Source organism: Falco rusticolus, chromosome 8, assembly GCF_015220075.1.
Source record: "Falco rusticolus isolate bFalRus1 chromosome 8, bFalRus1.pri, whole genome shotgun sequence".
NCBI lineage: Eukaryota > Metazoa > Chordata > Aves > Falconiformes > Falconidae > Falco > Falco rusticolus.
In genome coordinates this window covers 55685300-55701438 of record NC_051194.1, presented here as the reverse complement: position 1 = coordinate 55701438, position 16139 = coordinate 55685300, and the positions used below count along the sequence as shown (strand labels likewise).

The 16139-nt window shown below is 46.2% G+C and overlaps 1 protein-coding gene across 8 annotated transcripts in view; it reads left to right on the top strand.

Moving 5' to 3' along the window:
- Window positions 1–2158: 2158 nt before the first annotated feature.
- The window catches only part of IKZF2 (IKAROS family zinc finger 2), a 120973-nt gene continuing 106992 nt past the window's right edge, over window positions 2159–16139 (top strand). For 3 of the 8 annotated variants that reach the window (XM_037398025.1, XM_037398027.1, XM_037398020.1), the window contains exons 1-3: window positions 2159–2449; window positions 5262–5310; window positions 6048–6155. In XM_037398025.1, the coding sequence (XP_037253922.1) occupies window positions 5277–5310; window positions 6048–6155 (142 nt within the window). In that variant the 5' untranslated portion in view covers window positions 2159–2449; window positions 5262–5276. Of the gene's footprint in view, window positions 2450–3461; window positions 3541–3961; window positions 3998–5261; window positions 5311–6047; window positions 6156–16139 lie in introns of all 8 variants that reach the window. The other 5 variants (XM_037398026.1, XM_037398023.1, XM_037398024.1 and 2 more) reach the window with 4 other exon arrangements.

Genomic DNA, 16139 nt, shown 5'->3' with positions numbered 1-16139 from the left:
AAAGGGTATAAAAAAATAAAAAGGCAAAACTCAAAGCGTGTTCTATTGAGTGAATTCATTTGGACAGCTTTTGGGAAGTAACTTTCCATCTGGAGGAGAATGTCCGCAAGGAGAGTTATTCCGGCATAAACTGTTATGGTATAATTACACTGCTATAGCTATGCCAGTCTATTTTCTGATGTAGGCAAGCCAAGTCTAGTTGTTGAAACGTAGGCGTGGGAAACAAGAAGTCTGCTTTCTAGGCTCAGCTCTGAGTGCTCTTTGTAGCCTTGGGCCAGTCCCCTAACCTTTCTGCCTCCTTCCTATGCAAAATGAGAAGACTTAAATTAACCCACTTCACAGATGCGGCGTAATGACTAATTGGCTAAAATTTGTAGCGCTGGGAAGACAGCTGTCTATTAACTTCAGCGTCTTTGGCTGGCTTTGTAACTGAATGTATTTGTAAAAGTGGAGTTTGTCTCCCTCTCTCAGGATAGGGTGGCTCTGCCTCTACAAAGCAGTATGTCAGCTGATGTGAAGTGGCTGAGTTCATAAAATCTGGGTTTTACTTCAATGACTCTAACAACAGTATTGCACTCGCATGTAGCTGGAGTTGGAGTTGAGACTGTAATTAAGATTTTTTGTGTGAAAGCAAAAGTTACAGGTACCCAGAGCATTTTCAGGATCTTGATACACAAAGAATGTGGGTATGCAGCGATGAAGGCATTCTTACCAGCGCCTTGTCTGAAACTTGCTGGCAAAACGTATGTTACTCCCCTTTGGTGCCAGTGAGAATAAAGGATAACTGCCCTGTTATTCCTGTTGGCTGCTCTGTTGGGTGAAAAGGCTCAAGGGTGTATGGGCAGCATGAATTCTGATGCTTCCTAGTTGTTATGTGTTTAACTTGGCAAATTTAACGATATCTGTGTATACAACACATGACATACACAACCACAGCTTCTTAGTGGACTGTTAACTCTGGTGCCTAATAATGACGTTTCCACTGTCACCAGCAACCAGCACTTCCTTCAGCTGCCACAAAGAGATGCTTGAAGAAAAAAAGGACGATGCTGTTGCACCTGATCCAAGAGCTGTCAAAGGCAAGGGCAAGCTCTCCGCACACCGAGCGCTTGCCCTGGGCACCACAGACGCGGGCGCTGCCTCGCTGCAGACCCGCCGGCCGCTGCGGTGGGTTCGGGCCAGGCCCCGCGGTGGGACCGTGGCCCCCCAAGGTGCCGCCTCAGCCTTGGCTGTGAGGCAGAGCCAGGGTTTCCTCGGGAGAATAATGCTTTTGTTTTCCTCCCCCCTTGCCCGCACCACGCCGACCTCTCAGGAGAGGTGGGGATAGAAAATAGCGTGCAAAGGCTTTTATTTTAACCGGGCTTTCCCTCAGAGAGTAACGCTTACAAAAAGGAAAAGAAATCACCTCATATTTGCTTTGAATGTTCAATTAGGTAACAAGCGCGGCAGCTCCGAACCCTTCCCTTGCGGCCTCAGGCCGCCCCCCGCCGCCCCCGGGCTCCCACCGCGGCGGTGACCGGTGCCAGGGCGGGACGGGCCGCGGCGAGGGGCGGCGGGCGCTGCGCACCCGCGGCCGCCCGGCGGTTAAAAATAGAAGTGCTGAATCATGACTCCGCCGGCAACTTCACCCGCCCGGCGGCGGCCCAGCGGCGGCCGCTCCTGAGGGGAGGCGGAGCGGGGAGGCGGCGGGACGGGCACACTCACACTCACACTCATACACACACGGCGGCCCGCGCGCGGGGGGGGGGCGGACGGACACGACACGGGGACGCGGCGGTGCCCTGAGGGGGCGGCGCGCGCGCGCGCGTGTGTCCGTCCGCGTGAGGCGCGGAGCGCACGCGGCGGCGGCGGCACTTGTCCTCTAATCGATTGCCGAGCGTGCTGAGCGGCCCTGCCGGCGCGGGCACCCGCCCCCCGCGCCCCCCCCCCCCCCCCCGCCACCGCCCCCCCATCGCCCCCCCCGCCGCGCTTTGCCGCGCCGGCCCTTGGGTGAGGCGCCGCGGGGCGGCTGGGGCGGCGCGCGCCCGCGGAGCCGCGCGCCCCCGCGCGCGTGGGGGGCGCCGGCGGCCGCGCGTGTGGCGACGCGGGCGCGCGTGTCCGTGTGCGAGCGTGTCCGTGTCCGTGTGTGTGCGCCCGCGCCCGTGTGTGCGTGCGGCGGAGCGAGCGAGCGAGTGAGTGACTGAGCGAGCAGGAGTGAGTGAGTGCGGGCGTGCGGCTGCCGCCGCCGCCGGATCGGTTTCTCGGGGTTTGACCAGCTGTCCCAGGCTAACCCTGCTCTCTGAAGATGGAGGAAGTAAAAACAGGATTACCCTTAGCTACAGCTCCACTGCCTTAGTTTCCATAGCCAACTGCCGTGCACAAACACACCTCCACTAGGCAGAGAGAGCCGACACTAATAAAAACACAAACAAAAGGGTGATGGAAGTGATTCACTGCCTGCGCGGCTGAGGTAAATCTGCGCCTGGCTTCTTTTTATTTCTTTCTTTTTCTTTTTTTCTCTTTTTTTTTTTCTTCCCTCCCCCCCCCTCTCCCCTCCCTCACCCCGGTCTTTCTTTCCCTGGCGGGGAGGACAGCTCCGTCCGGTGTGCGAGGCGGCGGCGGGGCCGGCGGGCTGTGTGCGTGCGGCTGTGTCTGTGCGGAGGGTCCCCGAGTGAAGTGCGGCGGTGCAGCATCTCCCGCACGGCGGTGGGCGCCACTGACTTGTTGCTGTTAGCCGCCCCCCTCCCCCCAAAAAAAAAACCCAACCAAAAACCAAACCCAAACACCCAACAACCCGAAACCCAACAAACCCCCCGAAACAGCGAAAGGGAGAAAAAAAAAAAAAAACAAACAACCTAGCAAAAACGCTGGCGAGGGGCGGCGGGGTGGGTGTGCGTGTGGCGGGGGGCGGCGGGGCTCGCCCGGTCCGTTAGTCAGCGCCGGCCCCAACTGCCATTTCCCTCGGCGCCGCCGCCACCTGCGGGCCCCCGGGGGGCTGCGGCCTGAGGCGGCGGCGATGGGGGGGGGGGGGGAGGAACGGAGCGGGGGAGGGAGGCGGCGTGCAGGGGAAAGGGAGAAAATAAAAGAAAATAAAATGAAAAATGAGGCAGGACTTCCATGACTTTGACAGGTTGTGGTATGGGCGGGGAGAGGCAGGGATGAGGCGCGGAGCCCGGCTGTCGCCCAGGGCCGGAGCAGCACTCCGGGGAAGTTGGCCTAGGTTTCCTGCGCGGGGTGTGAGTGCGCCTGCCGGGCCCCCCACCCCGTCCCTCCCCAAACCCCCTCGCCCCATCCCGCCCCACATCCCCTCCTCTCCCCCCGTTTTCGTGCCGATTCGTAAGGAACCGGTGGATCAAGTTTTCCTCTCTCTCTCCCCTCTCCCCGCTGGTTAATCGCATTGCTGTAGCACCGGCTGACCTCCCTCCCTCCTTCTCCCTCCCTTTTTTTTTTTTTTTTTTTTTGTTCTTCATCTTCCTTCAAAGTATGTGCCATTCCTGAGCGAGTTTTCCTGCCGGCTCATCCCCGGGGCTGCCCGGCTGCCCGGCTCCGCATGCCCCACCTGTAAGTGCCGGGGGCGGGTTTCTCTCCCCTTTCCCTCTCCCCTTCCACCCCCCTTCTCTCCCCCCTTTAAAAGAAATATTTTTTAAACTTTCCCCATCTTGCTGTATCTTCAGCCCGAGCAAAACTCTCTCTCTCCATTCGTTGTGGAGAGGGAAGCTTAGCAGCTGGGATTTGCCATCACCAGCCTAAAAATGGTGACCAAACTTTTCCTTCCCCCCCCCCCCCTTCCTCCTCCTCCTCTCTGCCTTGAAGAAATAAAAAATAAAAATCAAACCGTGTTTTAATTTCGGTTATGGATGTTTCTGTGTTTCTTTTTGTCTTCCTTTCTCTTCCTCCTCCCTTCCTCCCCTCTCTTTCCTTCCACTTCATTGGCTGGGATGATCTTTCCCTGTTGCTTCTGATGTTTCTTTCTTTTTCTCAGTGTGTGCCTGCCTACCTGGACTAGGGGGAAGATAAGGTAATTTTGAAGGGCTTGAGGAAGTGGCTTACCTGTTTTGAAAAGTTTTTTTTTTTCTTTTTAGAGATTTCTTTTTTGAGAGTCATGTGAAAATCAGTAATCGAAGAGAGTTTGGTAGCAGCTGGGCAGGTTGAAATTTAAGTGTTATGTGCTGAATGCCTTGGGAATTTGATCTGCTTTATACCAAAGAAGAGCACAGAGAAAAGTATTTATTTATTGGGGGAAAGGCGGAGGGGGGGGGGGGGGAAGCGGGTTAAGGGAGGGGGAGGGAAGTGGTTTTGGAGACAAGAAGTGAAGCTGCCTGTTTTCCAGTAAGTAATGGAGAAATTCCAGGAGCCAGGGCTAAATATACTTGGCGATCAATACAGAAATGGCTCATTGTGAATAATTTAGCTGCCTGGTGCAGTGAGAGTTTTGAAACTAAAGGCAAAAAAGAGGCCGTGGAGGGAGAGAGGAAATAAAATTCTCCTCTGGTCATGTCAGATTCTTAACTTTTCCACTTAAAAGAACATAGTTATGATTATTGATCTTTTTCTCTATTCCCCCCCCCCCCCCCCCAATATATATCAAATGATAGCTAGGGGGTGTCATTCTATACAGTTACTTGGGTTTCTGGAAAGTAATAGCTTGTTGTGTGTCAGCAAAGTGCTTCCAGAAACTTTAAGATTGCTTCACACCACAAAATGCATGATCTGGGACTATTAAGTGTGATGTTCGGCCCCGTGCTGTGGCAGATAAATAGGCTTAGAGTGAACAGGTGCGTGTACAGGTGTGTGTGCACATATGGTGGTGTGAGACAACGGGAGGACTTTATTTTGTTTAGATCAGGATGAAGTCTGCTGGAGTGAGTGTGAAAAGAGCGATTGTTAATAGTATCCATCTCCTCAAAGTCTCTTCTGGCTGCGGGAGCTGGTAATTGATAAAGCATTACCATCCCAGCTTGAACGAAACAAGTGGAAAGTCAGGGAAAAAGCTCTCAGATCAGGTAAAAATGCAGATGGGGGACAGAGAAGGGTATGGTCAGACCAAGATGATCCCAGTGCCACCTGGCTAGGAGGCAGCTGAATTTTTCTACTCACATAATTTGCAGGAAGAGTTCAGTGATTTGCAAATGAGCACATGCAGTAAGTACACTTGTGTGTTTCTCTAGGCAATGGTTGCAACAACAGTAAAATGGGCAACTACTTAGGGCTTTAAGTAAGTTTAATCATTTAATGGTTGATACTGACAGGCGTCTCTGAGGGTGTACTTTTCTGCCTTGCAGCACTGCACTTTGACTATGGAAGCAGAGGCTGCTGATGGATATATAACATGTAAGTAATCATTTCATTTGATTATTCTGAATTACTTTTCATTTTTCCCCCTATCCTTTCTATAATGCAGACACCTGAAACTTTAGCTTCCTTGCTATGGTCTTTGCATTGAGATGACACTGAATTAACAGCATTTAAACATAAACTTTGTGTATGATTGAAAAATGCACGGGGGTGCGTGCATGAATGAGTACCTCTAGGTTTAAATATTTGCTGAGGATGAATGAACTTTGCAAATGAGAAAGAGTTCCTCTTCAGAAATTCAGATTGCAGCCCAAAACTTTTTATGCTGTTCACTATGCATTTCTCCTGTTTTCTGTGTCAGGGTTTGTGTAACTGCTTTGTTTAACTGTCAGTTAACCCAGAGCTCGGGGCTGGGGGGAAGGTCCATATGGTGAAGTACTGTTTCAGCCTTCCGCAGCCCAGCCAGGGTTCTTGGTGTCTGCAAATGGAAAAGTAATCCTAACTTCTCTTAAGATGAAGCAGCTGGGGCAAGGTTTGTCATAGGTGTGTGCATAAAAGACTGGTGACAGGAGTTTTGAGGGGGCTCTTAAAATCAGTTAGTATAATGTTTACTTTTAGCCACTGAGAGGCCAGTTTTTACAGGCTCTGGAAGACCCCTCCAGTAGAAGAGGGAAGGGCAGGGGTGAAAGGAGCGAGCATATTGTCCTTCTTAATCAGTGTGTTGCTTTGCTGAAGAAGGATGGAAACTTACAGAGGACCTGTTCTTATGAAAGCAGGTGACAACGAGCTTTCGCCCGAAAGGGAGCACTCCGGCATGGCCATTGACCTCACCTCCAGCACACCCAATGGGCAGCATACCTCCCCCAGTCACATGGCAAGCAGTAAGTCTCTTCTTAAGCCTGTTTCTCTCTAGTACTGGGTTTGGGTTAGTCTGGTCCTCGGGGTCCTCAGCTTGATTACCCGGTCTTACCCACTGCTGTAGGCATTGCTAATAAGAAACGAGAAGGGCAGGGTAGATTTCTTTTTTTTCTTTTTTCTTTCTTGTTCATGCTGGTGTCTCATCTAAACATGAACGGGATTAGTAGTTTGAACTATCCCAAGGTGGCATTTGAGAGCTGGTCCTTACCTGTTCCAGGTAGGAAAACACTAGGTTTGCCATGTTCTGGTTTTATTTCATCAGGTTTTGAAATCCAAATGGAAATTGTTGTTGTTGTTATTATTATTACTTACTGTGCTTCCCAAAAGAGCTTGAAGTAGTTTTATTTGAAAACAAACACATTTTATTTACAGAAAAGCTTTGCTCTGGCAAAAGTATAAAGTTAAAATATCTAGGTTTGATGACAGGTTTTATTTTACTATTCCATATAGAAACTTCAGCATCCTATTCATTACCTCAGCTTTGCCTTAGCAAGTCCAAAAGTGGCTGGGATAATTGGAAGTTTATGGCACTCGGCAGTTGACTCTGTAACAAACTGAAAGGATTTTGTTTTAGAATGTCGGGGGAAATTGAGAAAATGTAGAGAATTGGGAGTCTACTGAGAGTGTCAAGTGCTGAAAATATTTTTATAATTATTTCCATGCTGTATTTTGGAGGTAGATAAATGTAGTTTACACACTTGTCATTAAAACCAGCATCCTTCCTTTTCTGTGTGGGTGCCACAGCTTCTTTTACTGTTGGTTACAATGTTACATCAAGATATTTACCTTAAAGTACCTCTGTATTTATGTTATAAAATAATGTTCTTACGTATTTACAATGTTTAGTTTACTTATATTAAAAAATAATGCTTTGCTTCCAATATACTGTGAGAGGGTTCCTCTCTATGTATTACTAACTTTTTTCCTAGCATGTGTACTATAGATGCATATTTACCTTTTCAAACTGAGTGTTTGTATAATACCCCACCGAAAACTATGAAAGTAAAAGAGAGCTCTTAGGGTGGCTTGCTTTAAAATAGATAGCATATTGCCTTTAGAGTCTTTCTTACTGAGAAAAAGATGTTACTTTCCTTTAAGAATTCTTCTTTCCTCCTACAAATTACGAGTAAAACGCAGTTTTTATGAGCCTTTAAAACTGAGGGTTATTATGAAGATCTCCCAATTATATACATGTTGCTAGAGAATATGATTGCTAATACTCTGGACTGAACTTTATATGACAACCGGTCATAATTCAGCATCTTTAGACAATTCCAATCCTGCTGCACTGGGATTCTGATGTATTTTATTATGTTGTAAAAGTTTTACTACTCACTTTCTTCATTTTCTTTGTTTCCTTTTTATTAATGGGAAGGCTTCATTGGAAGGGAAAAAATCTCCCTCTTTTAAATCTTCTTTATAATCTAGACTAAAAACCAGAGTCAAATTAGGGAATAAAAAGATCTAGGATGAAGTAATGCAAAAATACTTGAACACATCCAATATTTTCATGTTCATTGTGTTAACATTGTCAATGGTTTTTAAGCTTCATTAGTTTTTGCAACACACATGTGTCCACAGCCTTGGTGAATATCTTAATTTTTTAGACGTGTTTTTTGGTCTCTCACAGGTGTCTCAGCTGCTTTCATCAGGGCTGCTCTGTGTTGAGCATGTGCTGCTGTTGAAAAATTAGGGACCCTGCCTGGGTTTCCTAAGCCAAGCAAAACTCGAGCTTCTTAGATTTGTTGTAATTTATTTACTCTTTGCAGGCGTAAGAATGTTTTGCAGAGAGGCGGTTTGTTCATCTTAAACATGGAAGATATTGATTGGAGGTTGATGGCTTTTGTGGCAGCTGTTACATTGGTTCATTTAAGGTTTTTGGCCAAATCTTGAATCTGGTATGCGTACGCTAAATTGCCAGGCTGTGCTTTAGAGCTTTCCACCTGTTTTGCAGCGTGCAGGAAATCCTTTTAGAGGTTCAGTAACCCAGGGGACTGTGACCTCCTCTTTTTTTTTTTTTTTTTTTTTTTTTAATATATATTTTTAAAGGAGAGGTGGAGGTGGGAGAGTAAGGAGGAATAGCTGTTTGAAATATTTTGTATAAATTTGGTAGCTTGTGATGGATTGATCCATCATCCATTGTTTTAAGTGGAGGAAGTGGATACATTGTATTTCAGTATGGTTTAATTTCTAGTGGAGTCACTGGAGAGCGATCGGCTGCTGTCCTGCCGTTACAGTGAAGCCCAGGGCATGTCATTCTGGCTGGGCAGGGTTTGCTGATGGAGGAGGTGGTATGGGGACGAGACCCCAAATATTTTACTCCCGGTTTTGTTGCCAGTCACCCCCAAAAGGTGGATTGCCCTATTTAGCTGTGCACTCAGGATGTGCACCTTCAGGGTAGAGATCTAAGTTTTGACCTTTGTTCTTGCATTCCATTGAACCACAGCTCTTAATTTAGCCTTGATTTGTGTCTGGCTCAAACAGAGGCAAAACCATAAGAAGCAAATTTCTTGGATCTGTACCGCAACGAATGAGCAGTACTCTCCCAGCAACAGTGAAATTATGTGCTAGGTAGAGTTTTCTATGTTCGTTAGCCCCTGGCAATCCATGCTAGTAGGAGTTCTGGCTGGGCTACTGATGTTTTCAGGTTCTGTTCCAAAAGGTTTCGGATTGAATATTTTGGCTTGTGTTGGAGAGTTGTCTGCTGCATCCCTTTAACCTATTATCATTTTCAAGTATCTAGACGGTACGTGTAGGTTATAGATGGGGCTGACACTCAATTTTCCTTGTGAATGAGATGATTCTGAAAGATAAATCACAGTAAATCTCTTGTCATAGCTAACTAATGATCTTACACATCCCTTACGGTATGTATCTGCCTTTAGCAGAATACTCTATATGTTGGCAGATGCTCTGTTCTGAAATACTTTATTGTAGTTTTATGTAAGCAAAGATTTAAAATACGTGTAAATAGTCAAACTGAATAGGTTGGTAAATCATCTCACTTTCCTCTACAGCAAAAGATAAATTAGTGCTGTACCTGCTGAGTACAGATGATACGTTTACATAGCCCCAAATCTGGAAGTCCAGATTTTCTTCTGATCTTCTGTAGGAAAACCCTTCCAAAGGCTGACACCCAGAGCTGGGCATCAAAGGCCTGCTCAATTAACTGAGTTGGTACTAGAGAGTTCCCTGCATGGCCCTAAGCTCTCCTATAGACCCCACTGAGTTCAAGAGAATCTGTCTTGTTGCCTTCAGTGAATGCTGAAATGGTGTGGAAATGATCAGGAGCCTCCGAATAAGAACTGGCATGCTAATTAAATGTTGATGGGGAATCCTTATAAGAAGAGGCTTTAAAAAAGAAATAATTCCCATTCACCCATCTCCTCATAATATCACAGTGTGTTTTTACTATAGTTATTGTATATATATATTTTTTTTTTTTCTGTAGGTTAAAATGGACTTAGAAGAATATCCCCTTTAAAAACTGCAGGGTGACAGTTGTTCAATTAGTTGACTCGATGATTGCTTTGTATAGGATGAAGATACTTCTGTAAGACCACTTGCCTGGTGCCATACAGAATATAATAACAGCAACTATTAGCATCTGACAGACAGTGACAGAGGAAATTTCCTCTTAAATTAGAGACTTTACAGTGGGTGTCCCAGATAACTTTCTTATCTTTGCTTTCACAGACAAAACAAGCCCTTAAACAAAACAGAGTCAGAACAATCATAAATATCAAACCCAACATCTGATGTTTGAAACTGATTAAAATTGTGGTAGGCTTTCAAGAAGTGTTTATAGTAGCTTAAAGTGTTACTAAGTTATGAGAAATAATCTATTAAGAAAATAAGCAATGTCAACGGACTCTGAAAATAATGAGGTGATTGCATTTTCTTGGTGGTGGGAAATGCGCACTGTTTGACAAGATAGCTATTGGGACAACAGTATAAGTGTGAGTGATTTCAGCGGCAGTATTTAAAGAACACTTGGGCGAGGTCTTATTATAATGTAGCAAATACTGTATTCCCAGTCGTCAGGGTAGACTGGGGTGGGCTGCCAGTTGCACTCTTCTTTTTGTAACTTCAAACCCCCAAATCTTTCTTGATTCTTGAGCAGAAGGTTCCATATACCAGAGCTGTATCAGCACCGCATCTGTGTGAATAAATAAATGTAACTGTGGAGCCTGCCTTTTGGAGTGAAACTCTGTAAAATTAGAGGTTGCTTCATGCCTCGGCTGCACGGCAAATGAGCCTTGCCATCGCCAGAGTCTGCTGCCCAGGCACACGAGGCTGGACCTTGCACTGGGCTGCTTTTTGGCTCAGTATGTGTTTTTTTTCAGTAGGATGAGGTGACTGGGGCTGAGCCTCTGCAGGAGGCTTTGCTTCAGGGAGGTTGGTTGAAGCTGGCTGGGCTGGGCTGCAGCTGGGGGGACTGAATTGGTGTTTTAAGGCGGGCACTCCCCTGACATGTGCACTGGGGCATGAAGAATTCTGGCAGCTGAACTGTGTGCTCTGAAGTGGCGATTCAGGTCTCTGGTTCTTCCAAATACCTTGGGAAGTGTGAAACACTGCATATGGTGCTAAAAACTTGGCCTGGGTAACCTCAAGATGCTGAGGAATGCTATTCCTTAGTGGCCTTTAAAGAGTAGGGTAGGCATCATCTATTGGCCTGGGTATCTTTGATCCTACCTCAGCGCAGGGCAGTGGACTTTTGACAGTCACTTGGGATGTCCTCCAGTCCTTTGTGTCTGATTTTCCAACCTTGACAGTTTGATGTTTAGAGAGCTCAGATGTGGAATATCATGATGATGCCCGATACAGATGTACCTGTGGTTTTACAGGTTGAAGGGCGGTGAAGATCACTGTGCCAAGATGAGCTTAGACATAAGGGATGAGCTCAATAAAGTGTGGCAGGGAACGGGAAGACCTGAGCTTCTTTAACACAGGAGCACTGACTTGGCTTCAGTCTGTTAACCTCAGACTCCCTGAGAGCTGCCAGGGGAATAATACTTACCAAAGTTTTAGCTGACGGGTTTAGTTTCTTGAAGTTTAAGGAGGAAAAATAATAAATAAAAAGGTGATGATGAGGCTTTAAATGGAAATCTAGGGTTTTGTCCACACCTAAGAAACCAAAGCTCTGCAGAGTGGTGTTATGCTGTTTGTTTCATTTCTTAATAATAATTTAAAAAAAAAAGGGTTACCTGGAAATGAAATACTCCCTGGGATACACCTTAGATTCTTGTAAGTTCATCCATATCAGCTTAGATTTTTCATGCTGGTGTGGTTAAAATCATGGAATAGTTCCTCTGACACAAACTGTGTGTAAACGAACACTGAGTAGTCACTGAAACTGGTAGGTGTTTAAGTAACTACTGTTTGTAGCTCACACTCCAATGGTGGAGGGTTCCCCTGTATATTTTTCATATCTTCTGTCACAGTCTCTCTGGCATTCCCTATGGAGTCAGATACTCAGCTGCAAAAACATTCCTCTCTCTCAGTGAGTGTTATAACGAGGGTGGAGCAAAATGATCAGTTAATCTCGTTAAATAGGGTTTTATCCATTCTGATGGAAGTCTCTTGAGAGGTCATCTGCCAGGGCTTTGTTGCAGCACACACCTTTCTTAGGGAGCTTCTGTTATTCTCTTGGACTGTCAGGTTCTGTTAACTTTCCTTGGTACACACCCTGTTACAACACTCTGTGCTCTCACTAGCTTTGTAGTCAGCAAGTTTTCAGTGTTTGCTTCTGGAATTTCAGTTCCTTTTCAGACACGCCAACAAAAAGGGCGATCCTAGTCTTCCTTGAAATGTGGCACTTTGATAGCAGCAGCTGGAGGACGAGATACCTGTTAGAGAGCGCTTGCCTTTCCTGTCCCTGAATCTGGGGGAAGGTGCCACTCCTGTTAAAACTGATGGGTATTTTCTCCTGGGAAATGGGATCAAGGGCTTGTTTCCTGTTCGTGTGGGCCACAGGCTCTGTCTAGTCCGCCAGCTAAGTGGCAGTTTGCAGGACTAGGTTTTACAGGTGGAAATGCATCTACCTGTGTCATCTTTGTGCATTACTGAGGGTGAGCGGTGCTTGCCCTCCTTCCAGTGCCAAGAGGGCATCTTGAAGGACTGATGCTATTCCAGCTGGGAAGATCCCAGTGAATGAAACTCATTGGGGGATCCACCTTGAAGCAGCTCTGTAGAAAATTTAAGAGAAGGCTGTGCCGCTGCTCTCTGTAGTAGCAAGACCTGTTGCCAGCCTGGGTGCGGAGCCCGTGCCACAGCATGTTGCCCCTTGCCTAGAGCGGTGAGCACTTGTTTGGAGTCCGGGCAGCTGACTGCTGCATCCCAATGGAAGGGAGCAGAGCTGTGATTATCATCGAGAAATGATGAGGCTTGACAGGTACGGCTCTGGGCTAGGTGACCAGAGGCCCAGTTTTTCTCCCGACCCTTGTCATCGTCGGGGGGTCCCTTCATGCTCCTGTGCTGCGTTTATTCCCCTCTTGCCTTTTTTTCTGAATCACAGAGGCCATAGATCACTCGGGATGGACATTTGGATAGTACTTGTTAGGCCTTGTCAAAAGCAGGAATTTTATTAGAACATCTGCTTTGCTTAGGGGTTGTTTTGCATTTGGTTTTTGCAGACCCACAATGAGATGCATTCAGAAGTACCTTAATACCACTGTAGCTTATTTCCTGTCCCGCGCAGGAATAATTGTGGTAGTCCTAAAGGAACCTGTTCTGGTGTGATTACATTAGAGCAACCACAGCATTTTAACTCTTTCCTTACAGCTGAGCATTACCAGGTCTGTGTGCGTGGACAAACCCCTACTTACACTGCCCAGCAAAATGTGCCCTTGGTCCAGAGCCAGATCTACATTACCGGCTTCTGCTGGCACTGCTGTGTCAGCCTGTGGCTTTGAGGAACTGTAATCCTGCACAGGCGGAGTGACGCTGGCAGAAGCTCCTGCTGTGAGCATAGCCCTGGCTGGCAGGGTCACCTGCAAGTGGTGTTACCGGTGTACAACTGAAGCATACTGTAAAACAGCAGACACTGCTCCTGGAAAAGCAAGGGGTTGATTGATCCCAGTCATTTCTGTGCTGATAGGCTATGTAAACTTTCATGAATTAGATACCTTTTTTTTCTTCTCTCTCTCTTTTTTTTTAAACTGACTTTTGCTTTCTCCATACATCTTATTTTTACTTTCCAGCTTTGGGGTTTCTTCTTATAACGCTGTATGGCAGAGGCATAGCACCACAGAGGTGGTGGGCTCAGTGTGCATCATGCCTGCTCTTTTAGCTCACAGTTGCTCTGTGTTGGGCTTGTCCACAGAGATCATAGGGCTCTCTTCTCCCCTCTGGTGAAGCTGAGATTGCTGGTCAGGTCCATGTGCCCCTTCAGGAATGGCAGGTGGCTGGAGGTCAGTCCTAGTTCCAAAGTGCACTCCCAACCCCAGTGTGGAGGGCAGGAATATCTGCATCTACCAGCTAGTGGTGAGTGAAAAAGACAGCAGATTTTAAGTGCATCATCTCCTTAAACAGATAGGAGCCCCTCTTCTTAGCAGACTGTGGGTTTTACACAAGAGGTGAGCCAGGAAATCTGATTCACTCCAGACTTGCCTCCACTCTCCCCACCATGGCTTCATGTTACCTGGAGAAGCTGCACAGACTGGTTCTTTTAACCCTTTTGTCTACTGTGGTATTGGTACCACCTGTGAGGCTGTTCCGAGCACAGGTGTAGTCACTGCAGTAGAGTAGAGAAAGGGAAGACTAGTTGGAATATTAAAGTCCTTTCCCTATCACTGGGCCTATTGAGGACTCCGCTTTACCGTCCAGCCTGAAGCTTCATGAGGTGAGGATAGTGACCCAGCCAAATCTTGGTGCAGCCAGTATCAGGTCCTTTGTCCTGGGGGGTGGAAGTCTGAAGCAGTTTCCAAAGGAGGTAGGAGATATCAAGGCACAGAAAATCAGTTTACCTTGTCTGCCTGTCCCATCTATCACCTTTTCTCTCATGAAGTTTCTTCTTGTGTGAGGAGGTAAGACAGTCAGTGTTTCATCTCCAGCTAATGGAAGATCAAGGCAGGGCTTACAACAGAGGTCCTTTTGCAATTAAGCCACATACGTGACAAAGCTGGACTTTCCAGTGAGGGATATTTTCTTGTTTATGTCCTTTGTTCCTCCACTTGAACAAAACAAGTGTTACACTAAAGATATCAATACTGTTACCTTCAACACTAGGCTAGAGTCTTCTCGGCTTCTTATTAGTCATGTTTCTCTTGCATTGCCCTCAACATTCAAAACCCCCTAATTCCATCAGAAGGAAGTGATGTTGTCCTCATTTTTCTCAAGGGACATGTGTTCCCTCAGTCCATGGAAGTTATGTTGGTGAGTGGCACAGAAAACTGGCTGGAGAAGCCTGTGATATGCCCGAGTCCATGTTAATTTTTCACATAATTACTCTTTGATTTGGGAATGTGTGTGTGCAGTCTATGAGAATTCACACCTACTCTTTCCTAGGCCCTAGCTCAGCCTTTAGGCGTTTTATGATTCCCTTTGCAAGCAAATGTCCTTTCTTCAGTAATGATGTAGCTGTAAAACACAAACTGAGAAAATTTTTGGTAACTGTATCTGTGCGTCCTTTAAACTCCAGCAATGTGAATTAAACACCCACTTCTGTCCAAAGAGCAGCGAACAGGATGGTGTGAATTCCCTTCTTTTGAAAATGAAAGAAGTTGCCTTTTCCTGTATGAAAACAGCAAGTGTTTTTACACAGAAAAGGTCTGAGCTGTATTCATTTGGGGAAGAGTAGCTATTCTCTGTAAGTCATGGATGGTTTAAAAGTTTCCAGGAAAGAGTTGCAGTAGATTGAAGACCTTCTTCTGGTTAGCAGCCAGGTCTGTGACAGAGGGAGAAGGCAGCTAAGGCAAAAGAAGAAAACACAGTTTGGTTTTGGTGGTTTTTAATCTTATGTCTTGAGAAATTGGTACCCTGTAGCATGTGTTTTGCCTTGTCCAGATAGCGGTCCCTGAAGGGGAACAGATCTTCCTAACTAGCAGTTTTGCATACTGCTTTTAATTCTCTGTTCCTAGATACGGACTTCTGTATTGCAGCTGCAGTGCTGTGGTGACGGGCCTCTCTCCTTGCACCCCTGGAGAGTCTGCAATTATCTGGCACCTGTGCAGAGTTTGCCCAAGTGCAGAAATATTTTAGAATATACCATTGGGCCTTAAATTCACTCAGTGCCTTAATCCTCATCACCTTTCAGAGGTAGGCATGTCCTAGACATAGATGTGTGTAATAGTTTTACAGTTTAATCTCCCAAAATTGGGTCAATTCTACCAGTTGTTTTGACCTTGTTACCAGCACAGGTGGTTCCTGGGTGAGTTTTATACATCTCCATGCAGTTGTGTGGAACTATCTGGAGCATCAGCTTTGCTTGAAAAACCCTGTTTGAAATTTTTCTCTAGCTTAAATACACAGGCCTCTCTCTCCATCGCTGTTAGGTATTATCTTTTCGATAATCCATTCTTCTAGAGTGTAATGTAATAATATCTCCTCATTCTGTCATGCTTTTTCAACAATAAAATTTTAAGAGCTTCACAAAGGGTGCCAGTTGAAGAGATACAAATGGGTGAATAAAATTAAAGGCTGAAGAGGTGGAGAAAAAATTAGAGAAATTGGTGCAAGTATGAATTCGGCTCCTATAGGTGGGAGGCAGTCAGCTTCATCATTTGTGTATGTGACTTCAAAATGTCAGATTATAGGTAGCTCTCAAGAATTCAGAAGAATGATGTGCTAGTTCTGTATTTAAGGGTCAAGTAGTATATGACGTTAGCAGACTGAGAGCTCTGTGCATTTATTCTTGTGTTCTTTTGAATCTGTATTCTGTCAGTTGCACAATTTCTTTATTTCTTCAAAGTCCCATGCACTTACATGTGAATCCCAAACCAGAGTGT